General features: G+C 37.5%; 1 protein-coding gene across 1 annotated transcript; it reads left to right on the top strand.

The window, feature by feature from the left end:
• On the top strand, nt 1-26628 carry LOC121421911 (meiosis 1 arrest protein-like). Its single transcript, XM_041616712.1, has 13 exons — nt 1-11; nt 3935-4014; nt 8148-8305; nt 8902-9060; nt 10474-10587; nt 12033-12141; nt 13360-13449; nt 15896-15981; nt 18485-18619; nt 21621-21734; nt 23561-23788; nt 24508-24639; nt 25853-26628. The coding sequence occupies exons 1-13, from the start codon at nt 1-3 to the stop codon at nt 25997-25999; spliced, it is 1563 nt and encodes a 520-aa protein (XP_041472646.1). The 3' UTR covers nt 26000-26628.
• Nucleotides 26629-27850: the final 1222 nt, after the last annotated feature.

Raw genomic sequence — 27850 nt, 5'->3', positions numbered from 1 at the left:
ATGTTCGCAGGGTAAGTTTGAGTTCGCCCTTTTACCTTGACACAGTGTGAAAACGAGCATTTCTGCGCAAACAGATTTCTGCGAGCTTTACTAAAATGGACAGTGCTCACTCAAGTGTAACATTCTGTCTTTTATTAGATGAGACCTAAATCCAAGGGTATATGTGAAAAAATAACCCACATGTTGTATAATATTGAATTCCCGCGGCTTTTTCAAAATGTAAACTTTTTTTGATACGCACTACTGTATAGCAATTTTTGAGATGGCGCTATAACAGTTTTTGTAAGCGAGAAGTTAATTATCAAGCTAGCTTACACTCAGACGGTCAATAGGGAGTTTTCGCATTTGCTCCGGAGACACTCTTTACAAAGCATGGAGAGCTGAGAGACTTTTGTCCCGGGGGCGCGTTTCCGTTTTACACCCTGGCGAAGGCATTTCCCGGAAAAGTAGCCAAAAAGCGACTAGTGAAGAGTCTACGTCTACGTTTGTTTACATTATCAGCTGGGCGCGCGATCCAAAGTCCGCACCGAAGCATAGAGATGTATATTCGCACCGAAGCATAGAGATGTATATTATTGACATATATACATCTCTATGCACCGAAGTTATCCGCAGAACATACATGACATACCGTACTTCCAAATGCGGCTGCATGAGCTTATACTTTCCAGGTTCAATACGAATGTTTGCCTTGATCATTTGCCTTGCCGATTTGCTGATGTCTGTCTTTCTCTCTATCTGTCTATATATCTATCTCTCAAATTCTGTCTCTATCTATCTATCTAATAATCTTCTCTGTCTCTCTCATTCTTTATCTAACATCTATCTATCTCAAATTCTCTATCTCTATCTATCCATCCATCCATCTGTCTGTCTTTCTCTATTTCTCTCTCTCTACCTACCTATGTAACTACAGTATCTATCTGTTAATTTGTCGCTCTTCTCTCTCATTCTTGATCTATCTGACATCTATCTATCTCTCAAATTCTCTATCTATCTATCTATCCATCTGTCTGTCTTTCTCTATTTCTCTCTATCTATTTATCTATTTTTTAACTAGAGTATCTATCTGTTAATAATCTTCTCTGTCTCTCGCATTCTTTAATTATCTATTTAATATCTCTATCTATCTATCCATCTGTCTGTCTTTCTCTATTTCTCTCTATCTATATATCTATCTATCTATCTATGTATCTATCTATCTGTTAATTTGTCTATCTTCTCTGTCTCTCTCATTCTTTATCTTTCTATCTATCTAACATCTATCTATCTGTCTCTCAATTTCTCTATCTCTCTCCTTCTCTAGCATCTATCTGTCTCTTTTCTCTCTTTCTCTTTGTCCGTCCATATTTCTATCTACAACATCTCTCTCCCCTCTCTCTCTTTCTATCTATCTATCCACCTCTCTCTCTCTCTATTTCTATCTGTCTATCTTGTCTTTATCTATTTATCAGTCTTCTATATCTATCTTTCGGCAGCTAAATCCATCAAACTTCAATTTGTCTTTCCATTATAAGTATCTGTTTATTTTTATTTCGTCTGTCATTCTATTCATTTAGTCAATAATTTATTAAAAAAAAAAAAACTATCATAAACAACGCGACTGCAAAAGCATGTTCGGATTTCACTCCTGACTGCCGCTCTCTAGCTCTCTGTACATGAAGTGCCGAGGAACTCTGTGCTCTGATCAGTAACTGTGCAAATTGCATGCGGTGGTGGACTCGCCTGTGTCGCACGCTGCATGCAACCAGCGACGTGTGTAGACTCTTCACTAGTCGCTTTTTGGCTACTTTTCCGGAAAATGCCTTCGCCAGGGTGTAAAACGGAAACGCGCGTCCCGGGGGGGGGGGCACTCGACCAAAAAAGTGGTGGGGGTGTGCCGCCGGCGAGAAAAAAAACGGGGGCCTTGGAGCGGCGGGGCTTATTGTAAAAAGGAGGGTCCTCGGAACGGGCTTCGGAACGACAAATGTTTGTGAAAACGGGGGTCCTTGGAACGGATCGCCAGCGTGTGAGCGCGTATGCATCCCTACGGAACGGTCATGCGTGCATGATGCAGCTAGCGCGGCCTCCGCCGGGGAGCTCTGCGGCCGCATTTCACCAAAATTGCAGGTTTATTCAACGCGATCGGAGCGGCGAAACGAAAAATATGCGAAGCTTTGGAGCGGATTTCTCTCTTCTTTTTTCTCGATAAGAAGAAAATGCTATGCCTTGGAGCGGCTTTCTTTGTTCTTTTTCTCAACAAGGCAAAAATGCTATGCCTTGGAACGGAAATTTGAGTGTAAAAATGGGGGTCCCCTCCGCGGCACATACCCACTATGCATTATATACTGAGTGCCCCCCCCCGGGACTTTTGTCGAAAATGATTGCACCAATTGCAAATATATCGTTGTCCAGAGTCAAGAGATTCCGATGCTACCCGGCCTGGTCCACCAACTTTCGACAAAATTCTTTCAGCTCCCCATTAGTAAATGTAAACAGTCTGGATGTCGGTAGGCCTAGACAGTAGAACTTGAGCTAGAGCAGGTCCCCGGGGGGGGGGCACTCAGTATATAATGCATAGTGGGTATTTGCCGCGGAGGGGACCCCCATTTTTACACTCAAATTTCCGTTCCAAGGCATAGCATTTTTGCCTTGTTGAGAAAAAGAACAAAGAAAGCCGCTCCAAGGCATAGCATTTTCTTCTTATCGAGAAAAAAGAAGAGAGAAATCCGCTCCAAAGCTTCGCATATTTTTCGTTACGCCGCTCCGATCGCGTTGAATGAGCTGCAATTTTGGTGAAAAGCGGCCGCGGAGCTCCCCGGCGGAGGCCGCGCTAGCTGCATCATGCATGCATGACCGTTCCGTAGGGATGCATACGCGCTCACACGCTGGCGATCCGTTCCAAGGACCCCCGTTTTCACAAACATTTGTCGTTCCGAAGCGCGTTCCGAGGACCCTCCTTTTTACAATAAGCCCGCTCCAAGGCCCCCGTTTTTTGTCTCGCCCGCGGCACACCCCCACCACTTTTTTGGTCGAGTGCCCCCCCCCCCGGGAGCAGGTCGAACAATAAGTATTAGAAGTATATACATCTAATACTAGTATAGTATATTACCAGTATACTTCTGTATTAATGTTAGTAGTGGTGGTAGCAGCAGTAGTACTGCGGGTAGTAGTAGTAGTGGTGGTGGTGGTGGTGGTGGTGGCAGTAGTAGTAGTGGTGGTGGTAGTAGTAGTAGTAGTAGTAGTAGTAGTAGTAGTAGTAGTAGTAGTAGTAGTAGTAGTAGTAGTAGTAGTAGTAGTAGTAGTAGTAGTAGTAGTAGTAGTAGTAGTAGTAGTGTTAGTAGTAGTAGTAGTAGTAGTAGTAGTATAGTAGTATAGTAGTGTTAGTAGTAGTAGTAATAGTAGTAGTAGTAGTAGTAGTAGTAGTAGTAGTAGTAGTAGTAGTAGTAGTAGTAGTAGTAGTAGTAGTAATAGTAGTATAGTAGTAGTAGTGGTAGTAGTAGTAGTAGTAGTAGTAGTAGTAGTAGTAGTAGTAGTAGTAGTCATAGTAGTATAGTAGTAGTAGTGTTAGTAGTAGTAGTAGTAGTAGTAGTAGTAGTAGTAGTAGTAGTAGTAGTAGTAGTAGTAGTAGTAGTAGTAGTAGTAGTAGTAGTAGTAGTAGTAGTAGTAGTAGTAGTAGTAGTAGTAGTAGTAGTAGTAGTAGTAGTAGTAGTGGTGGTGGTGGTGGGGGTGGTGGTGATGGTGGTGGTGGCAGTAGTAGTAGTAGTAGTAGTATAGTAGTAGTCGTAGTAGTAAGTAGGCTAGGCCTCACCCGGCCCTCTCGATCTCCAATGAAAACGGCATTGTGGCCTGTACTGTCGGTCTCGCGATCCCAACCTAGGCGCCTAGCCTAGGGCCTTTATGGCCGACGCCGCACCGGCCGCGCGGTCTCAGGATTCATAATCATTAATTTGAGGGAAAATATTTGGGGGAGATTTTTGTTGATCATGGAGAAACAAAGTAACTTATCAAGAGCTGCATTCGCCAGGCAACCAGGTAAAAATCTGCTCTCATAGACATAAGATCATTTTCATTCATATTTTGTTCATTTTAACGTGAGATTTGGATTGATAAAAAAAGAAGATAGATCTAAAGTTAGGTGAGTGACTGTGACTGTGAGAGATGCGGACCGCATTGCTCGGGTTCTCAGCGCTAGCTCGGGCCTCGGCTGTGCTGGAAGAAGAGCGCCTGCGCTGGCCAACCGTCCAGCGGTAGTAACGTGGGCCTAAAACAAGTTAGACCTAACAAAGTAACTACTCATTTCAGACTACCGTGCAGCACTGTTCGGGCCAGACCAAGTTACTCTTTAGTCCACATTAAGGTTTAACGACATTAAACCTGAACTGCCACTGGACGTGTCATCTTACTTAGATGTGGAATCACTGAAATGGTAGCCTAGGCCTAATTAATAACAAAGTAAGGGGGGTTGGTAATACAAACACTCACTAGGCTAGTGAGTGTTTGTATTACCAACCGGCCTTGTATTACCGAACGCGCGCATCGTAGCATCAGAAAATAATTTCATACGCTCAAAACTTTGCAACATTCTTCCAAAGGGAACTTGAATAGAAAGATGATAAAAATGGTCAAAAACACATTTTCAAATTCGGCCTATTGATATTTAAAAAAAAATAAAATATGGTAAAAATAGCTCATCAGTAATTTTGTTGTTTTCTCAACTTTTTCCATAGAAAACACACGTTCGGTAATGCGATACCTTTTTAAAGTGCCCAAAATTTTTCTCATGCGAAGAGGGGTCCCATTAAATGATCTAGCCTAAGTTACATGTATGATGTAGGCTTTAGCATGATATAGCAAATGCCAATGAAGTCAATGAATGGTGGTTTTCCTTTTCAAGTTCACTTTTCTCCCAAATCCCAATTAAGAGATAAATTAATGTATGACACTGAAGATAGTCTAACGTTACAATTAGGTCAGACCTGCATTAGTCTTGATTAGATCTAGACATATCATATTTATAATTTGTCTGTATTATCAATTATATTGAATATGTATTGTTACTTTGATTATATTTTGAAAAAAATTGTTGAACAGAAATAATAAATCTAAATCTAATTATATGTGGAATAACTAAAAAGTTTTGGTTGATCTGATCGATGTGACATCATAGATATTTAGATCTAGCACATACTACATGTATGACGTAGATCGATTGAAAAAATTAAAAACTTATTAAGTGGAACAAAATTACTTCTTACTTGTGATTTAAAGGGGAATGAAACCTTTGGAACAAATAGGCTTGTGTAGAAACAGAAAAATCAAAGAATAAGAATAAAGAAAGTTTGAAAAAAATCAGACAAATAATGAGAAAGTTATGAGCATTTGAATATTGCAATCACTAATGCTATGGAGATCCTCCCATTGGCAATGCGACAAGGATGTGTGATGTCACTGATGAACAACTTTCCCTTTGGTGGACTATAAAACACCCTCAAAATGTCTCTTTTTGCTTTTTCTTATGATGATACAAACTCTTTATCCATGATGTATTCTTGCCCTCATGTAGAAAGAACATTATGATCTATGGATAGATGTGATAAAAGAGGCAATTTAAGTGAAATAATGGGAGAGTTGTTCACAAGTGACATCACACATCTTTGTTGCATTGCCAATTTGCTATCTCCATAGCATTAGTGATCGCAATATTCAAATGCTCATAACTTTCTCATTATTTGTCCGATTTTTCTCAAACTTTCTTTGTTTTTATTCTTTGATTTTTCTGTTTTCACACAAGTTATCTTGTTCCAATGGTTTCATTCTCCTTTAATGTATGCTAGCCCAGATTGAGGTGGGAGATCTACATGGTTTTTTGTAATGGGGTGATGGTCTTGGCTGCAGGAGTAATAATCCCTATTCTGCAGTCCTTTGCTTTACATGGGGGTCTTGACAGACTGAGCACTGGGTGTTTACACTCTGTGCAGAACTGTTAGATCATGAGTCAGTAAAACGTTTCCATACCCATTCTCATCAACGGTCTTTTTCATGAATGTCTGTAGGTTAATAACGAAGTATGTTTATAATGTATGGTTTGTTTGGAATGCCTGATAGTCTTATTTCTAAGTTAAAAAGAGTCTAAAATTTATGTGCAAGACTATCTACCGTGTCCCAAATTTCAGATCTACTACACCTCTTCTGAGAAAACTCCACTGGTTCCCTGTACATCAGAGAATTACATCAAAGATAAATTATTGTTTCAGATCCCATTTCACAAAACAAAATTCACACTTGGTGATTGTGCATTCGCACTTGCTGCCCACAAACACTATGGAATAGCCTGCCAATTAAGAAGCTCTCCATCCTTGGCTCTCTTCAAATCAAAATTAAAAACCTATGTCTTTAGTTGAGAAAATATGCTGTGTAGATATAAGTAAAAAGAGATCTGAAGAAGCACAGCTGAATACAGTGCGTATAAAAAAAACGGGACAGATTTGAAAAGTCTATAAAATTTTAGTTTCAAATTATTATTTCTATATTTTGGTGTTAATAGGTGCTCTAAGGTCTGGTCTTTCAAATGCTATTAAAAAAAATAGTTTCGTTCATGCTTGAGCGAACACGGGACGTTTTTGTTGGGGGTTCAAAAAGAGGCTTGCGCCAGAATTGCAGAATATGAGCAATAGATGATCGGACTTCTTGCTTATTAGCAGACTTCCTCTTAACCTTTTCATTATCTTTGCCATAATTTTCAAATCATGCGGTCAAAATTCATTTTCAGATCTATTTATTTGCTTGAATTATTCTGTTATTTCTTTTTAATATGCTTTCTGTTAGCTTTGAATATTCCTTCTTCAACCTAAAAATTTTTTTTTTTCAACCGAATTATGGGAGAGCATGGATTTTTTAATTCAAATCCTTTCATTATGTGCTACAAAGATTATGGTGCCTTTTGAACAAAGCCACACAGATGGGTGTGCGCTCGGGTTGCTCCCCCCCCCCAATTAAAAAAATCATGACCAAAAAAAAGTGGACAGGAAATAAAAGGACAGATAGAAAGTAAAATATGATATTATTTTTTGAATATTATGTCAAAATCTATCACAAAATTTGATATTGTAATTAAAAAGTGGGAATATTTGCGTGCTCACTTCGCTCGCTCACAACTTTTTAATACATTTTACCCGATCTGCCATATCTAGCTCCTTCAAAATTGACTCAATACACCATTGTCATTGAAAGACATGAATCCCTTCCTGTGTTTCCTGTCAAGCAATTAAACTTGGTCAAGGAATTAATGACCCATTGAAAAATAGATTCATGTCTTTTAAAGGTACATAACATTATTTGTTTCACATAATAAAACGATTTTAATAATCACAAGTTTTCCCAATTAATCATTCAAATCTTCTTGCTTGGGTTGACAAAAAAAATCTTCTTTTCTCAGTTACTTATGAAGGAAAATTAAAAGGTAAGAGAAGATTAAATGAAAAAACGAAATAATTAAATTAAATAAATAACTTTGTAAATGAAATTTGAGAGCATAATTCGAAAATTGTGGCACAGATAATGAAAAGGTCAAGAGGAAGTCTCCTGATTAGCAAGAAGTCTGATCATTGTATTACACATATTCTGCAATTCTGGCGCAAGCCTCTTTTTGAACCCCCAACAAAAATGTCCCGTGTTTGCTCAAGCATGAATAAAATTTATTTTTTTAAATTGCATTTCAAAGATAAGACCTTAGAGCATCTATTAACACCAAAATATAGACATCATTATTTGAAACAAAAATTTTATAGACTTTTCAAATCTGTCCCGTTTTTTTTGATACGCACTGTATATCCATATAAAAGCTGCACTATACAAATAAATGTTTATTATTATTATGTTTATTATTAGCGAAATAATTGTATAATGATAATATACTCATAATGATGATGTTGATAATACTAGAAAATAATGATAGTAACAACAAGAACAATTATAAGGCTAATAGTAATAATGATGATTAGAATTTCAATTGATATAAATGATATTGGTAATTAATTATGATCAAAACAACAATAGTAATTTATGATGATGAAGAAATGGTTGTCATCTTAATGATAAACTTGTATAATGATTATTAGTAGTATTGTAAAAAAAAAATTGTCACCACCATCTATTTGTATCAATAGCCCGGATACTGTTGGTTGATTTCTCCCATCCTTTCTCTGCTGAGATCTGCTATGACCTCCACCAAGCCCTGGAACATACCCTAGCCCTGGCCTGTAATATGTCTGGACCCGCTAGGATTCCATTCTTTGGACTGTTCGCTCTTGGTGCTCACTCGGAGGTATGTGCTACAAATACTTGAATTTGAATTTTATTTGTCAAGAATCAATGGGGGGGGGGGATTGCCCTTTTAACATGTGCATGTCCATAGGCTCTTGTACTGAATGTGTTGTTTGCTGGAGTGTGAATTTTGGTATATTTTTACAAATGCCACTTGATCTATTAATGAGAAATAGGAAAGTAGATTGCATCTCTCTGTAATTCTTTCTGCATGTTATTTGTGGTATGGTATTCAAAGAGCAGATGAATAGAGGAAGCAAGGCAGTACTTGGGATTCCCCCCCCCCCTAAATTGAATGGTAGGCCAAAAAAAATGAGGGACTAAAGCAGCTGAGTTAATCACAAAGGTGGTTTTTTTTCAAGGGGAAAGAAGGATTTGGTTGTCATGCATCTCTGTGAAGATTTGCAGTAAAATTGAGTAGGTTTTCCAAATTTCTGGAGGACACCCCCTCCTCCTACCCCGAGCTAACTGCTTAATATGGCCATGGTTGTAAGGATGTATGAAAACCATTCTCTTTCGACTTTTGTTCTCTTGTCTGTCTCCTCCCTACCCTCCTGTTGTCTCTCTCTCTCTCCCTCTATCATTCTCTCTCCACAGAACCTATTTCCACTGCAGCATGTCAAAGGAAACTTCTCAAGACTCCAGAATGCCCTTCATGAGTTGAAAACCTTCGCCATCTCACAGGAGAGCAACCTCCCACAAGCCTTACAGGATACTGTTACGCAATTCAAACGTCAGTCACAGACTTTGAGACAGGTATTAAAGGACAAGTCCACTCCAACAAAAAGTTGTTGTGAATAAAAAGAGAAAAATCCAACAAGCATAACACTGAAAATTTCATCAAAATCGGATGTAAAATAAGAAAGTTATGACATTTTAAAATTTTGCTCAATTTCCCAACGCAGTTAAATATGCACATCCTGGTGGGTATGCAAATGAGGAAACTGATGACACCTTCCACTCACTATTTCTTTTGTATTTTACTATATGAAATCGGGAATATTCTATTTTTTCTCCTCATTGTCAAGTGAAACAACAATTCCTCCCTGAACATGTGAAAGTAGCATTGTTTAATATTATATGATTCAGTCAAGTTGGTCTTTTTTGTCAAATTGATAAGAAATTAATTATTGCATAATTCAAACAATAAGAAACAAAAGAAATAGTGAGTGAGGACATCATCGACTGTCTCATTTGACTTTTGCATATGACTGTTTTGTGAAAAATAAGCAGAAATTTAAAATGTCTTAACTTTCTTATTTTACATCAAATTTTAATGAAATTTTCCAGTATTTTGCTTATTTGATTTTCTCTTTTTATTCAAATCAACATTTTTCTGGGGTGGACTTGACCTTTAACCCTAAATCTCCCGGGGTGTTTTGATTTTTGTCATTCCCGGGGGGCTATTATGCCCCCCCCCCCCCATTGAGATCTCGGCCGCGGATTGCGCGATCACAACAAAAATGTGCATGATGGTAGAGAATGACATAATCTACACAGTTGCATTGGTAAATTTCACTGAATTCAAATATTTTTATGTTATATGAATTAATTATGCTAATTTATTCATGAAATCATACTTTTTGCTCTGATTCACTAATTAAATATCCTTGAATGCTATTTTTTAGTGAAAATATTCTTTACAGCATTCCTTACAATCGTGAATTAAAAAATTTTGGTACCAAGACCAATTTCTTATGGATTTTATTGTTTTTTAATTTCTTATGTATTGTTTTTTTACTTTTTGTTTTTTATTGTTTTTTCAAAGGAAATCGTTCCAGACTTAATTCTGATCATAAACAAGGCAAAATTTAATTAAGTTAAATCAGTATAAGTAGAAATAATGATACATTTATGAATTTTGGCTAAATACACAATGTGAATTTGTACATGACTCACGTTTATGAGCAATTTTGGGTCTGACATGCACTTACATAATGGAACGCACAATGCTTTGTAATGAGTATTTCTGATGTTAAATGTGTCCTTGCCCCATCCTTTAGAAGTAAAGAAAGTTGTATTTGTTATTATTCCAAGATAGCTATAAGATATGCACATTTAGTCATCATATAAATATATTTTTGAAATATTTTATCTAAACTTTTTTAAAATAAACTTAGTGGAATTTACATTGTCAATAACCTTTTTAATGCTTCTATTCTTCTTTAGACAACAAGTTTTAGTTGTCAATTGGAAGTCATCATCATAACCTGCAAGCAAGGAGGAGAAGTCTCTAAACAGCTCGATCAAATACTCACTGAAATGGACCTGGAAAGTCTTAGGGTATGTTCACCCCCCCCCCCCTTCGTTCCCTTCCATATTCTCTTTATCTCTCTGAGCATGGGCGGAAATCTGCCCCCAAAGGTAGGGGGGACCGGGGGCTGGAGAAAAAAAAGGTTATCACCAAAATTTTAAGCCCATTTTAACCAAAAAAAAAAGTAAAAAAAAAAAAAGTAGTCATTTAGTCCAAAATACACGTATTATTTCGATTGTGAATGTCTTCTTTTTCTCCATCATGACAGACCAAAAATAGAAGGGGGACATTTGATATTGTGTCCTCCATACTATTTTGGGTAAGGGGGATGTGTCCCCCTGATATTTCCGCCCATGTCTCCGAGGTGAAAATACAGGGGGCAAAGGTGGATTCCCCTTGAAATGCCAACGAGAGTGTCGCTGGGGCAAGCTCATGATACACCCACCTGTAACGCGGAAAATTGAGTTATTGTTTGCGCAAGAATAGGGGAAGGTGGCGACTTGACCTTTGGACCTCAAAATCAATAGGCTTCCAAGGTCTATGCTAGTATCATACACACCAAATTATATGAGCCAAGGTTAACTTTAACTGATGTTATCGCGTTTACAAGGATGGCAGAAGGGTAGGATGAAAACATGTCACTGTGATCTTGACCTTTTGACCTCAAAATCAGTAGGCTTCTTGAAATCGATGCTAGTATCATGCACTTTAAATTATATGAGCCTAGGTTAGGTTAATCTGAAGTTATCGCGTTTACAAGGAAAATTTAGTGGACGGGCGGACATCGAGTGTGATATACCATAATACGACTCGTAGGAGGGGCGTATAAAAAGAACCCTTGAACTTCCCATACAGTGCAATGTAATTTGTAATACAATTTAACAAATTTTGCCTTCAGAGCCCAAAAAGTAGCCCCAAAAAGATTTATCTGTGTTGTTCCTCTATTACCCCCCCCCCCTCCCCCCCAAAAAATGACTTTACCTCATACTTTTTGTTATCTGTATTGCATATTTTGTTATGACAGGTCAACTGTACAGTTACCTGTAAGTTTTACAAACAGAGGTCACATGGAGACTTCTTTTTATACTTTATTCTGTTTAACATAATGAACCATATTTATAATACTGATTATACCCCCACCCCCGCCCCCCCCCCAAAAAAAAAGGAAATATGTCAATATTTGTTAGGACTTTGACAAGCGGTCTGATCTGACAACTTTCCTTGGTGTTTATTGGCCGAAAAGCTGTGGTATGTTGCTGTTACTATGGTAACTGCCGGAAAAAAAACAGACTATGTCAGATAAAACATCTGTTGAGTCCTATCAATGTTCTCCAGAAGTGTAAGGTTTGTATGCAAATATATTTTGTGCTAAAATATCAAACAAACTGATATGTTTATTTATTTTTTTATTTACCAATTCATACTCTGAAAATTGTGGTTTTCTCATTGGAGCATGATTTCTTTGATTTTGTAGAAGATTCTTGTTGTGAGTCTGGCAAGTTCTAGTCATGACAGTCCAATCAGCTCTAGTGCATCCTCTGACAACCTCACCGGCATACTGGATGTAACAACTATCGAGCCAGGTTTGTGTAAAGACTAAGGTTAACATTCAGTTCAATTCTAAGTAATTCATTTTATTCTATCATACATGAACATTGGTGGACCGTGACCCGGTGAAGACAAAGCATTGGAGGGGCACAGCATTGTTCACAAGCAATACAGTGCCCCTCTAATCATTATCTCCTCCAGGCCACGGTCCTCCATTGTACATGAATAACGATTAGTGTAAATTGTGTGAAAATTATTAGGGTAATCCTAAAAGCAGCTTATTATTTATTTTTTTAAAATTCTGAACATTGTATCTAATATTAAATTTGTGCAGCCACTGGGGAGATTAATGTTAACGAATGTTAGTCTATGGAATGAAATTGGGCTGGTGTTTCCGGTCAGACTATTTTACACTGTTATGAAGCACTACATATTTATCATCAGGCGCCTGCCACAAGGAGGCTTATCTCTTCCAATTTAACTTTTACTAAAGTTTCCATTCGTCTCTGTATAAACATGAGGATATCTCATTGGCCCGTATTCTGAAATCGGGTTTAAATGGAACCATGGTTTAAAGTTCTGGAGAGCTATGGAGAGCCATTTGGGGCACAAATCCCTAACAGGACACATCCAATTTATTACCTCATATGACACTCAAATTGGTCATAATTGTCTGGGAATGATATCTATTTATACTATAAGTATTTTGAAGCATTTTCCCTCCTTATGAAAGCAAAAAGAAACAAAATAGTAAGCATGAGAAATATAAAATATACACAGATTTTTTTTTTATTTTTGGCTCCCCATAATTCTAGCACAGAGTTAGACCGTGGTCTAAGTTAAACCCGACTTCAGAATACGGGCCAGTGAATTTAATTGAATGATAAAGTTTGTTTGGCTTTGTTTTGTCTGTCCTTTCTATATCTTTCTCAGGAGAGCTAAGTTTCCAGTCATTTTTCACCGGCTGGTTTCATTTGGCTTTGTTTTGTCCGCCCTTTCTATATCTTTCTCAGGAGAGCTAAGTTTCCAGTCATTTTTCACCGGCTGGTTTCATTTGGCTTTGTTTTTTCCGCCCTTTCTATCTCTTTCTCAGGAGAGCTAAGTTTCCAGTCATTTTTCACCGGCTGGTTTCATTTGGCTTTGTTTTTTCCGCCCTTTCTATCTCTTTCTCAGGAGAGCTAAGTTTCCAGTCATTTTTCACCGGCTGGTTTCATTTGGCTTTGTTTTTTCCGCCCTTTCTGTCTCTTTCTCAGGAGAGCTAAGTTTCCAGTCATTTTTCACCGGCTGGTTTCATGACTGTGGAACTGACAGAGAACAGTTGCATCTCTTGTTTCCAAACGGAGGTAGGCATACAATACTGGATAGGGGTAAGCCACAAAACCTGAAATTGGAGGCAAAAGGTACGTTTTTACATACGGTTACAAAAGTAATACCGCTTTAAAGACCCTGACCGGTGTAAAAACAATCATATATCAAAATAAAGGTAATGGTTCATAGAATACAAATGTACCGAAAATATTACATATATCTCCTTCCATTTCTTAAAAATATTAAATAAAAATTAAAGAAACTTCTCCAATTTACGTTTCGATTGAGCAACCCCACGTCGCCTGGAAATGATGACGTCACGTTGTGTCTGGAGGGTTGTGATTCTATAGGTTTGTATAAATAAGCATTGGGTAATTTCTTCCATTTCCATGTTATGAATCCATTTTTTTTTTCGTTTCCAGATGAAAATAGCACTCAAAATTATTCACTGTTCAAATTGATGTAAACCTACAACTATTCACTACCTTTTTTGTGATTTCTTTGTTTGGCTCTTATTGGGCCTAAATTGCAATGTCAGGAAAAGTTGTTATACATAATCTAAATGCAATTAGAATTGAAATCTGCGCCAAATAAGCAGGAAATAAAATATGGCAAAAACTAGATCAAAACTGTAGATTTCATAAATTCAAGCTTGTGGGAAAAAATATATGTGTATCCCTCTGTGATAGAAGTAAAGAGAATGAAATGCGTTATCTTGAAAGCAAAAAAACACCCAGTTCTACTGTGTACAAACCTATGGAATCACGACGCTTCTTACACAACGTGACGTCACGGTCTCGAGGAAGGTGAAAAGCACAATAAAGCCTATTTTCTAAGCCGGGTTCGAAGCCCGATAATTGGAATATTCTTAAGCCAAATACTCACCTGGGAAGCGATAAAAATGAATAAAGCATACATTGCTGTATTTAGTAGCTTATAAGCTTACGATTGGTATATAATTTGTCAATTTCATTTTTGGGTCCGGTCTGGGTCTTCAGTTAGATGATCATATAAAAAGGGCAAACATTTTCTTGGCTAAATAGTAGAATTTGATATTACCCAAAATAAAAAAGTTTGTGGATTTTTGTTTGGTTAAAATGGTAACCAATTTAAGCCTTTCATTCTACTCATGTTTAACATGGATACATGTACATGTCTTTGGCTGACCAACCATTTGTATGCAAACCATGCTAACCATTATACATACGGTATAGACAAGTTTCCCTACGTGTTTGGAAATTTTAAATGACACCCCCTCCCCTATCACAACATCATATCTTACACCTAAAAATGAGTTCAAACAAAAGTTCAAGAAAGCAAAGTGGAAGTTTGAGCAAATTATTATCCCGTTTCTGCTTGTGACGATCACTAAAATAAAGTTAAGACTTTTCAGCTCATGTGATTTTAGATCCAAATCAGAGGTAGATATGAAAATATTATGTTGTGATAGGAAAAGAATAAACCCATTTCATATAAGGACATTGTTCTTAAATCTGGTGCATATTCAATAACTAAAACCTACCCCTCCCAATCCCCCTTGATGTTATATGTGATTTTCACCTGTGTTATGATATTATTGTTGTACATATTTTCTCAATTCTCCTGAATTCATGATGCCTTGTTTCAGTCTCTGATTGTTATCATGATATATTACTATCTTCTAATAATGATACCTTTTGTTTCTTACTCTATCCAACTATTTTCTATCTCAGAATACTACGGCATTGTAATTTTTGAATATGTATTAAAAAACACATTATTTTGGATTTTGTGTGCATTTGTGGTAATCTCAAACTAGCTACAGTATATTACCATCTTCCAATAATGTGACTGTTGTATTTTTTCTCATTCTTTTTCTTTTCAAAGTGTTATTTTTCTTTTTGCAATAAACTGAATGTTATTTATGTTTTTTGGGTGCATAAATGTGGCAGTCTCCTCAAACTAGGTAGATGCAGTCCTTTAAGTTACATTTACCTAATTTTTAATATATAATCATTTGATGATGTCCTCAGACACTACGGCTTGTGCATTATTTCCCATATAGTTACCAAGCTTGTGTATATTTGTTATCATCCTCAGGCAAACTTGTGAACACATGTTTATCCCCTTTTGTTGCTGATCTTGTTTATATTTAGTAATGTCCTCAGGCTAGATAGTTTTCATAATACAATCATTTACTTGTGTTGCTGATCTTTTGTATGTATATAATTCGTAAGGTCCTCAGACTAGCTAGTGCTTTAAGTGCTTAATATGCTGTCCTTCCTTTCCTGACCTTGTGTATTTATATATCCTCAGACAAGCTAGTGCTCATGCTAAGTTTCCCTTGTGTTACTGAGATTGAGTATATTCAATGATGTCCTCAGAGAAGCTAGTGCTCATCCTTGTTTTTATTGCATTCCTGACCTTGTGTATTTAGTTATGTCCTCAGACAAGCTCTGATCATGCTTATTCCAGTTGTGTTTCTTATCATTTGTGTATAAGTAATGTCCTCAGACAAGCTGGTGCTCAAGTGTGACTTACAAGAGAGATTCATCGACCCTGCATTGCTACCCTTCAACGCACAGTTTGTAAGTATACCAGTCTAAATTCAAATCACATGAATTGTAACACCTGAAATTGTATTATACAACTCCTACAAAGATTCTTGTAATTTGATTGGTTGAAAGCCATTCAGTATTTGATTCATTTTGTGCTGCATGCAAATTTTATTTTCCATTGCATGGCGACCGTGCATTTTTGTCTCACCTGCGAAGCAAAGTGAGACTATAGGCGCCGCTTTTCCGACGGCGGCGGCGGCGGCGTCAACATCAAATCTTAACCTGAGGTTAAGTTTTTGAAATGACATCATAACTTAGAAAGTATATGGACCTAGTTAATAAAACTTGGCCATAAGGTTAATCAAGTATTACTGAACATCCTATTAGAGTTTCATGTCACATGACCAAGGTCAAAGGTCATTTAGGGTCAATGAACTTAGACCATGTTGGAGGAATCAACATCGAAATCTTAACCTGAGGTTAAGTTTTTGAAATGTCATCATAACTTAGAAAATATATGGACCTAGTTCATGAAACTTGGACATAAGGTTAATCAAGTATCAATGAACATCCTGCATGAGTTTCACGTCACATGACCAAGGTCAAAGGTCATTTAGGGTCAATGAACTTTGGACGAATTGGGGATATCTGTTGAATTCCCATCATAACTTTGAAAGTTTATGGATCTGATTCATGAAACTTGGACATAATAGTAATCAAGCATCACTGAACATTTTGTGCAAGTTTCAGGTCTCATGATTAAGGTCAAAGGTCATTTAGGGTCAATGAACTTTGGCCGAATCGGGGGTATCTGTTGAATTACCATCATAACTTTGAAAGTTTATTGGTCTAGTTCGTTAAACTTGGACATTAGAGTAACCAAGTATCACTGAACATCCTGTGCGTGTTTCAGGTTACATGTCCAAGGTCAAAGGTCAATGAACTTTAGCCGAATTGGGTGTATCTGTTGAATTACCATCATAACTTTGAAAGTTTATGGATCTGATTCATGAAACTTGTACATAAGAGTAATCAAGTATCACTGAACATCCTGTTCCAGTTTCAGGTCACATGATCAAGGTCAAAGGTCATGTAAGATCAATGAACTTTGGCCATGTTGGGGTTTTTTGTTGAATAACCATCATATCTCTGTAAGTTTATTGGTCTAGTTCATAAAAAGAGGACATAAGAGTAACCATGTATCACTGAACATCTTGTGCGAGTTAGAGTAGTATGCAAAGTCAGCACTGCTGCTATATTGAACCGCGTGATGCAGGTGAGACGGCCAGAGGCATTCCACTTGTTTATTTTTCCATTGCACAGTTGAGCTTTCTCCTTCAGTGTGTACCACTAACCATGTGTGTATACGTACATTTTGTATGTGTGTGTTTGCGCGCGTCGAAATAAGCGCATCAACTGATCGACTGTGCGTACTGAAATTCATGAATCAAAGTGCGTCACAAAAGAACACAAATAACTGCTTTCATAAACCGGGAAAACAAAAATATTTTCAGAGAAAATTAATTGTCAGACAAAGGCAAAATGTTTCTTTATTCCATCTGCTTTTGTTAATTCTTTTCTTATCTATTGTCATATAACAAAATCTAGAAAATTTGTTGTATAAACCAAATGATGCATGCCTTCATTCGTCCATTATGTAACCTATCCACTCTCGTTGAGGCTGTGTTCACCCCATTGCACTCAGCCTAACGTCTTCGTGCAATAGATTGAACGGAGCCTCAACACGCGTGAGGATAGATCGCCTAATGAACTCATGTGCATGCATCATTTGCAGTCATTGGAAACGCCAATGAAACCCTTGATTTGATTCTGCTGTGCAAGCACTGGTGGAAAAGTCACCGATAAAATTTAAAAAAAAAAGAATTTACTTGCAATATTAGTAAGTTTGAAATTTGAGGAGGTGTCCTATCACAGACATCCATGTAAAAAAAAATTGAAATCACTTTCACATTCTGTAGTTCAAATTATTTTTTTTTTGCATCAAATCATTGACAATAGCCCCTTTTGTCTAAAATTGAAATACATCATGTTTGATTATTAAACCTTAGTGAGAAACTTTTTTTTTCTTGAAGTGATTATTGGCAGATATATGCCAAGCAAGTCCCTTCAAAGGAGACAGTTATAATAATATAGGTACATGTATATTTACCCAGGGAAGCCACTTCAGTTCTGAAAACTGTTTTCACAGCGGGCCCTGCTATTATTATTTCCCCGGCTTTAGCTGGGCTGCCTAGGCGCTCAAAGCATTCAAAGAATTTTTTTCCTACCTGATACCCATTCACCTCACCTGGGTTGAGTGCAGCACAGTGTGGATAAATTTCTTGCTGAAGGAAATTACGCCACGGCTGGGATTCAAACCCACGACCCTCTGTTTCAAAGTCGGAAGACTAATCCACTGGGCCTCAACGCTCCACAGTTATTTTTCGTTCTGATCTATCATAAAAATTGCCCTTACCCCATGGAATGACACTTATCACCCATTATACTTTTTTTAATAATTTTTTTCCAACAGCAGGTGATGATGAGTGGTCCACAACCCAAAACATCTGTATCATCCATGCAAGGATCTACAGTAACACAAACCACCCCAGTCAGCAGACTACGGGTTATGCAGATGGTTAAACTCCAGGGAATATGCGACTCACTGGTAAAAATAACAACAATCTCACTTTTTCTTTCTCGTTTCTTTTCTCCCTTTTTTCATGACTTGATAGATATGGAGGCAGTTGCAATGCCAACCTCATTGTATGGTATTAGATTGTGGGGGCGTTGTGGTCTAGTGGTTACGAATCTTGTCTTTCAATGAGAGGGACGTGGGTTCGAATCCCAGCCACGGCGTGTTTTCCTTCAGCAAGAAATTTATCCACATTGTGCTGCACTCAACCCAGCTGAGGTGAATGGGTACCCGGCAGGATTAATTCCTTGAATGCACCAAACGCTTTTAGCAGCTGAAGCTACAGCCGGGGTAATATATAGTGCGTCATAAATCGGCGCCTCACAAATGCTATATATTATTATTAGATAAGACTTAGCAAAATAGATCTATTTGTATTTGAAATTTATTGTAATAGATTTTTTTCTTTTAAAGAGCAAATATGCAAATGAAGTAAACTTTGCCCAATTGGCTTATGCATAATCCCTATTGGTCCTGATTGAAACCTTGGACCTACTGTTGAAACCAATTGGTCCAACTTGCTTCCAACTGTTCAACCCATTGGTCCAAATAAATTGTTTCCCATTGCAACCATTATTGGTGCAAATTGACACCCCCCCCCCCCCATTGAAACCAGTAGTCCAAATTGATTCCAAGTGTTCAGCCCACTGGTCCAAATAAATTGTTTCCCATTGCAACCATTATTGGTGCAAATTGACACCCCCCCCCCATTGAAACCAGTAGTCCAAATTGATTCCAAGTGTTCAGCCCACTGGTCCAAATAAATTGTTTCCCATTGCAACCAGCATAAGTGCAAATTGACACCCCCCCCCCCACCCTCTATTGAAACCAGTTGCCCAGATTGAACAAATTGACATTTGATCACAATGAGAACAGTTGAACTAAACATTTCTATTGAAATGCAATAGGAACAATTGTACCAGCTGACACAATGCCTGGTATACATGTTGGAATGGGATGCCAAGCAAAATCTAAGATTTACACACTGAAATCCATTGGTCCAAATTGAAACTAATTGATCACCTATTGCAATCTAGTGGATGTTTATACCATGGTCACATTTGCTCTACGGCGGCCGTAGATACCTGAATTCGAGAGATTTCTGCGGCGGCCGCAGAAAATCTACGGTGGCCGCAGGGTCGACGTACGGCGGATTCCTACTTTTTACAGGCCGTAGGGGTGGCCGTAGAATTTTAACGCGGAGTTATAACATTTTTTCTTTTCTACGCTCGCCGTAGAAATTAGACTAGCCGTAGGCATGGCGTAGAACGGTCTACGGCGGCCGTACGTCGAGCGTGCGGTGGCCGTGCGGCTGCCCTCTTGTTTTTCTTCCCTCCTTTCCCCTTCTCCTTTTGTGTTATCTGCTCGGGAGCCACCAGGCGCGTATTTAGAATTTTGCACCTCGGGGGCCCGACCTATAATTTTGGCCCATATGTATGTGTACTTTTCGAACAAAAAATGGCGACCCCTCCTCGTCAGGCAAACAGGTGCCTTAAATGCATGTTGAATTATCTTATTTTATAATCACATGAAAAAGGGCAACTGCAGACCACTTTTTAAAAGCAAACCATCCATGAATATGATGTAATACCACTTTTTTTAAGAACAAAATTAATGTGACCAGGAATCACAGATATTGCCTTTTCACCAGGGGCTAACTTGGGTAAAATATGACCTTATTATTATTGTTATTATTAACATCATTATCATCATGTGGAGTTAAATGCTGATTTTTGTTGTTTCCTATATAGGGTGTAGTTCTTACTTAAGACTAATGCGTTTATTTACATCTTAACTTTATTCCTACAAACAAGTTAACATGTTTAACTCCAAATAAATAATGCGAACGCGATTTTAGCTTGTGTATAAACCTGAAAATAGAATATTCTGATAAATTTTGTAAGCATGAGCAGGATGGGTATTTATCTGTCTGTCAGGGCGAGCTGAAAATTGTTTATATTCCAAAATGACCCAAAGTTTGTAAATTCTAAGCATTATTGGTAATCATGAACAGGATGGGCACTTAAAAATTATTCGACGCGAGCGCCAAGAGCGAGCTGAACTTTTTTTATATTCCGTTCCAAAATTGGACATTCTACGCAATTTAGGTATTCATTAACAGGATGTCCATCAAACTAATTATTCGATGCGAGCGCGACGTGCGAATCACCCCAAAGGTCGAATTTGTCCCCCCTATTCCTAGGTCGAACATTACTGATCGTATAATATTCAGTGTCAAACATTAATTTGGCGACCCCCCTTCCTAGGTCGAATATTAATTTGGTGCTCCCGCACTTTTATTACTCCCCCTTTCTCCTTTTCCCTTCTTGTTTCCTTATCTCTTTCTTTTCTCCCTTTTCTGTTTCTCTTCTTTCTCCCTCCCTTTTTATCTCCCTTTTCTTTCCCTTTCTTTCCCTCCCTCTTTTTGGCGCCCCCTTTTTGCCTACTCAGGGGCCGGACCCCGAAAACCCACTCCCTCCCTCCCGCCCAGAATGCGTGTATGGGCGTGGTGCGAAACTGTAAAAACTTTCTGAAATGAAATGTTTAATGTAAAATATCATGAGTGTGAAAAGCAATTCATGGTATACTCACTGTATAGTCCCCCTGCGGCCGCCGTGAGGGCGCCTTGCGGCCACCTCGCGTCTGCCGTAGAATTTGTCAAAAACCTACGGCCAACGCAGGGTCGCCCTACGGCGACCGTACGTCATGATTTCAAGGACTTACGTCAGGCGCAGATTTTTTTCTCCATAAATTAAAAAATACGCCGTGCGGCGACCGTAACATATGTGACCGCTAGAGTAAGTGGCCGTGGAAATTCTGAGGCGACCGTAGAATTACTACTTGCCGTAGAAATTTTAGAATCTACGGCGGCCGTAGCAAATGTGACCAAGGTATTAGTTGGTTTCAACTGTTTTATTGTTTGTTTTTTGTCATGGGTTTCATTTTCATTTCTATTTATGTTCTCTATATAAAGATGTTTGGTCAGCCGATGATTGCAAGGCCGACAGCATGCTGGAAACTAGACTGGGAAGAACTAGATTCAAATCAACAGAACTTCCATGCACTTTGCCATCATCTACATCACAGGGTAAGTTGGCAAGAATGGTTTTAAGAAGGTTTGTTCAAGCAACAAGATATTCCACCTCGAAACATGTTTTCTAAATTTCATTTTTTAAATCATGCATGCACCAACAAAGAGGAACATCAAAGCTAAAGGTCAAGTCCACCTCAGAAAATGTTGATTTGAATCAATAGAGAAAGATCAGACAAGCACAATGTTGAAAATTTCATTATAATCGATGTAAACTAAGAAAGTTATGACATTTCAAATTTTCACGTATTTTTAACAAAATAGTTACATTTATGATCCCGTTACATCCAAATGAGTGAGTTGATGATGTCACTCACTATATCTTTTGTTTTTTTATTGTTTGAATTATACTATATTTCAATTTTTATGAATTTGACGATTAGTGCCTCCTTGCCTGAAGCACAAAATGATAAAATAATGAAATTCCACGTGTTCAGGGAGGAGTGAAACTTCAATTCACATGACAATGACGAGAAAATAAAATATTTCATATAATAAAATACAAAAGAAATAGTGTGTAAGTGATGTGATAACTTTCTTATTTTACATCCAATTTTGATGAAACTTTCAGTGTTGTGCGTGTTAATTTTTTCTCTTATTCAAATCAAGTTTTTGTTGGGGTAGACTTGTCCTTTGAATTGGAATTTAATAAAAAAATATTTCACTTTTTAATAGATATCACCTATCACCTTGGAATGACATTTCTCTATAAATGTATTATTACACCAACTTTTCATTTAGAATCTGGCTTGCCAGTATATAGTGTACATACACAATGAAAAAGGATGAATAACGCTGTCATTGAATCTGAGTGCAGTTGGATATAAGAGAATCAAGTGATTTTGAATAAATGGATTTTTTTCAGTTTTTTATTGTGCATATCACATTATGACATAACGTCCCTACGCGCTTAAAAGGACTTGGGTATTATTACCCTGGCTTTAGCCCCGCAGCCTTTTACAGCACGGAAGCATTTCAAGGAATAAATTCCTTCCAGGTAACCATTTACCTCACATGGGTAGAGTGCAGCACATTGTGGGTGGATTTCTCGCCGAAGGAAATTACGGCATGACAGATGGCTGGGATTCAAACCCACGACCCTCCGTTTCAAAGTCAGAAGACTAATCCACTGGGCCAAAACGTTCCATAATTGAACGTGACTGAATGGTAGTGTTAAGAAGAATAAATTAGGAGAATGGTACATGACATGTTGATAAGATGATTTTAAAGGGATGATCCGGGCAGAAAGTATTTATAGCTTCATAATTAGAGTAGAATTCACTGAAATAATAAAGCTATTGAATTTTGAAATTTAGCAATATTTTGTGAAAACAGTCATCATGAATATTCATTAGGTGGGCTGATGATGTCACATCTCCACTTGTTCTTTTGTATTTTATTATATGAAATTAGGTTTATTAAAAAAAAATCTCCAAGAACTAGAAAAATTGGATTGACAACTGATTTAGTGCATTAAATATTTATTGCTGCAACTTGTTTCATTATAAGGGAGACATATTATTCGCACAAGTATGAAATAATGAAAAAAATATGATTTTATGTAATAACATAAGAAAACAAAGTGGAGATGTGACATCATCAGCCCACCTAATGAATATTCATGATGACTGTTTTCACAAAATATTGCTAAACTTTAAAATTCAATAACTTTATTACTTGTTATCCGATTTTTATGAAATTTTCGGCCTTTTGCTCAGTGAATTCTACTCTATGTTTTAAGATATATTTTCAGCTTGGACCATCCTTTTAAGTTCATGATTCACATTACGATATTCTTCTTCTTCCTTGTCTTCCTCTTCCAGGAGATGTGTCTCGTTACACGGCTAGAGCCCAATGAATTCCCCACGTACCCAAGCAGCTCGACTGTCCCTAAACCTAGGGGTCATTTCATCATCTTGCCTTCGCCGTCAACGTCGCTTCTAATCAGACCTGTAGCAGTCAACGAACTTATGCTACCGGGGGACTATCAATTACCATCAGAAACACCAGTTTCTGATAGTCTTCATCTAGTCGCACAATACCTAGATCAAGTAAGTGGCTCTTTCACCCTGCTTATATAAGCCTAAATGTATATAATAAAAAAGTTACAAATGCTTTTTTCCAATTATGTCAAAAACTAACTTGCACAAACATTTTTTTGTGACATAGGATACAGATTAATGCCTTTCAGAGAAGCCATGCATTGTACCTCTGTCACATTTGCTCCGTTTTATTCATACCACGTATATGTAGCTGGTATAAAACTGCTGTTTTCGACCCGCCGTACGGGCCGCTTTAGAGCAAATGTGACCAAGGTATTAAATGGGTGCATAATCTTGAAGTGTGACTGGCACCTGTTCCTGTTAGTCTCATACAAATTACCATAATATTGTGACTATGCTAAACTATACCCATTCTTATTCATGAGCGAGTTGTTTGTATCAGACTTAGTTTTGCATAGCTGCCAAGTAGCACTGATTTTCAGTATTAAGTAATAATAATAATTGGATTTATATAGTGCTTTTTCCAGAGGATACAAAGTACTGAAAAATGGAAAAAGAATACTGATGGTTTCATACAAAATACTGATTTCTAAAGTTCAGTTTTATGTTTTGTCCTATGGCATATCTTTGGAAATACTGATTTCCTCACCAAAATACTGATTTTCAGCTTTTAAAATACTGAAATGTACTTGTTCAGGTTGGCAGCTCTGGTTTTGCCTATAAATGGTTTTCAATATTCCATCCTAAAATTTTCTCCTTTTTTTCAGCTGGAAGTCCTGGATAAGTACAACCCGTTACTGAATCACTGCAACCTGACATCAAGTTTGGTTGGATTAATGACCAAGACATCGACGAGACAGCCAAGGAAACCGAAACAAACAGCCGCTGGGTCTTTTCAGGTAGGAAGGAATACCATTGGTCCGGGGGATTCTCATGGATGCGTATAGATATTCTGCTTTTACATAGCGCCTCTCATTCTGGAACGATGTCTGTAAGCGCTTTACTTACAGACTAATTAATTCCCTAGCCTTTGGATTCTGGATTGCCTTTAATAATCTCTACTTGTTAGGAAGTATACCTGCACTGATCAATAGACCAGTTCGTAGTTACTTCATGAACAATTTTGGTCAAATGACCTTTCATTTCTTTCATTATGATAGGCAGATTTCAAAGCAAGATATTACGTAATGTTGCCTTACATAGCAGGATGAAGAAATTGAATAGACCTGGGGGGTGTTTCACAAAGATTTAAGTATGACTTAGAGTCGCACTTAAATACTGAGTTGAATACGATATAAAAGGAATGACTGCATTGGTCAGATCGTGTCATGGGGACGCGCACTACTGCGTATCTATCAATAAGATCGCGTGTTGCATATCATGTAAGCGTCGGAATTTAAGTGCGACCTAAGTCATACTTAAATCTTTGTGAAACACCCCCCAGGTTACTAGAATAGCACACCAATGAACACTTTATGAAGGTATTTGTTGCATTCCTAATTTGAATGCATATCATAGCATGTTGCACAATGTACATGGCAAAATGTGAAATACCAGTCATTCGTGGACGCATTGTTGTGTTTTGTGGATGTAAATGAAAACCACAATTCAAAAGAATATACATGTATGAATAATCAAGAAATCAAAGTTAGCGCTCATCTCCTTAGATTTTAAACCACCATGTCACTTTAGTACAAATGACCTTCCTCTGATCATGCATAGAATCTTTTGATCATGCGCAGAAAGGAACTACGAACTGGCTTATTAAGATGCTCTTAATTGCTAAATGTACATTGAGGCTTGCATCTTCTGAGGTATACCCAGCTAATACCTGGACAGAGAGTGACAAGGTATAGATTGAGACCTTCCTAAATAACCCAAATGGCTTGGTGAGATTCAAACACATGACCTTTTGATCACAAGGCAAGTGTCAAAACACTGCATCACATTTTTGAAATTTACTGCTATTCTTACTGATATTGCTTGCTGTGGTGTAAACCTATACGGAGAGAAGGCCTCTTTATGACAATGAGTGTTGATATTGCAGAAAATAGATTAACATAAAACTATCAAAAGTTTGTGAGTTACCATCATTGTTTTGTTTTTTAACAGCCTGCATTTGACAGAGGAAGAGGAAGAAGAAGAGGATCGACCCGTCCTCATCAGTTCCAACCCGCAAGTAATCTCCTCAACCAACCACTGCAAAAGAAATTCTGTAGCCTTCCAATGGAGACAGATACATGTGATTTTGAATTGTAATCACCTCAATTAACCAGTACAAGTAATCTCAATCTGCCACCACTAAAAGAAAATCTGTAGCTTTCCAATGAAGACAGATACAGGAGATTTTTCTGTTTGTTTTGAGCACTTTGATAACTGGCTTACGTTTGGTTATCAAATTACTGAATATCAAACAAGGGTAAAGAATGAGACTAGAGGAACAATTTGAAGTAACTCACCCAATCTCCACATGCTAGTCCAAAAGAACTGATCGAGTAGTGTGAGATAGATGCCGATGTGCTTGTGAAATCTTGAGGTATGGTATCCAAAAAATAATCCTATGTGAAAATGTCTTGATGTGTGAAGACAGGCTATAAGAAGATAAATCAGTGATGTCCTGGTGAAATGCATCAAACAAAAACATCCTCCCTATGGGCATCCTATTGATATTGAGGTGCATCTGGAGCTAAGGGGTATGACGTCCATAGTATGTACAAATATACCAATGGAGAGATGGAATCATTGAAAAAACAAGATAGCACCATCAAGAGCTAATGGATACTCATTGCGAGTCAATGAAATGTGTTGAACAAAGTACGCACAGCGCTTGGGAAACTATATCTCCTCTCAATGACCCAAGTAAAAATTCTTTACACATGCAGTGAAGTGTGAAGGTTTGATATCCAATGCAAAACAAAAATTGAAATTGAATTCATTTTTGTGCATCAATAGCACCAAATCGACTCTATTGGGTTCAAGGCACTAGTCATGAATTATGAAGGAAATTGAGAAATGAATAGAAACGTTTTGGGGTGTTTTGGAAAGTTCCAGAAGTTAAATATTTGTTAATGATACATTATTATTTTTTATTGATTTCATGATACATGTACAGTAATTTGGCTGGTCAATACAACCTTCATTGTCTGTCTATAGGCCTATTAATACACTATAATCAAATTGTATGCATACTTGATATACAAGGTTTGTATGGACATGAAAGCTTACCCCTTGCCAGTCTTGCCAGGTGTAGCAACAAGTAATTCAACTCACTATATCGCAATAAAAGCATGGAACACAAGTAAATTTGGTACACTGAACATATTGTTTGTTCTGCTTTTATAGAAAGATGAGGGATAGTATAATTATGCACACTTGATTCTATGTATTGTATTTCATTCATTCTCTAATTCATTACTTCATAGCGTTTTAGGAATACCTCATTACAAGGTTTCTAGGAATGAAACTTTCATAAAGTAGCCCTGGACACTAATATAAAACTTAGTGATTGACCATAAGGCTGTTTCTTTTTTAATGATCTGGGCCCTCGACTAACAGAGTTACAATTGATCCAATCAATCACAACTTTGGAAAGCCAGCAACGTTCAACATCTAAAATACACATTTTCAATACACATTTTTCAAAATATTTTCAAGATATGCATATCTATATATTCACTGTTTTTTTTATGATTCAGTAAGCTTCTCTTTGCAAATTTCCTAAAGAAAGAAATATGACATTGATGGATTTCCATATACTTGAGGTTGATTGGATAAATCGTATCTCTTTGTAAGATGGGGCCCAGGGCACGGTCTTACAAAGAGTCCATCCATACCATAATTTTTTCTACAGGAAATTTGCACAATCTCCTTCGTAAATGAAGAGAAACACACTGAATCTTCCAGAGAATGATGAATGTATGAATATACATCACATATCATTAAAATATTCTGAACAAATTTGCATTTCCGATGTTGACGTTGCTGGCCCTCCAAAGTTGTGGTTGATCGAATCAAATGTAACGGGTTCTGATCATACAAAATAATCAATGCAATCAATCGCAGGAATCAGCCCCATGGTCAACCTCGAAGCATTATGTCACGGTAACGGTT

The sequence above is a fragment of the Lytechinus variegatus genome, chromosome 9 (genome assembly GCF_018143015.1).
Source record: "Lytechinus variegatus isolate NC3 chromosome 9, Lvar_3.0, whole genome shotgun sequence".
NCBI classification, from domain to species: Eukaryota; Metazoa; Echinodermata; class Echinoidea; order Temnopleuroida; family Toxopneustidae; genus Lytechinus; species Lytechinus variegatus.
This window is presented reverse-complemented; position numbering and strand designations above follow the sequence as displayed.

Coding starts and splice junctions, on each gene's coding strand:
- LOC121421911 (XM_041616712.1), top strand. Junction 13,450..15,895: donor TCTCTTGTTTCCAAACGGAG/GTAGGCATACAA, acceptor TTTGTGTATAAG/TAATGTCCTCAGACAAGCTG. Junction 18,620..21,620: donor AGGGAATATGCGACTCACTG/GTAAAAATAACA, acceptor CTCTATATAAAG/ATGTTTGGTCAGCCGATGAT.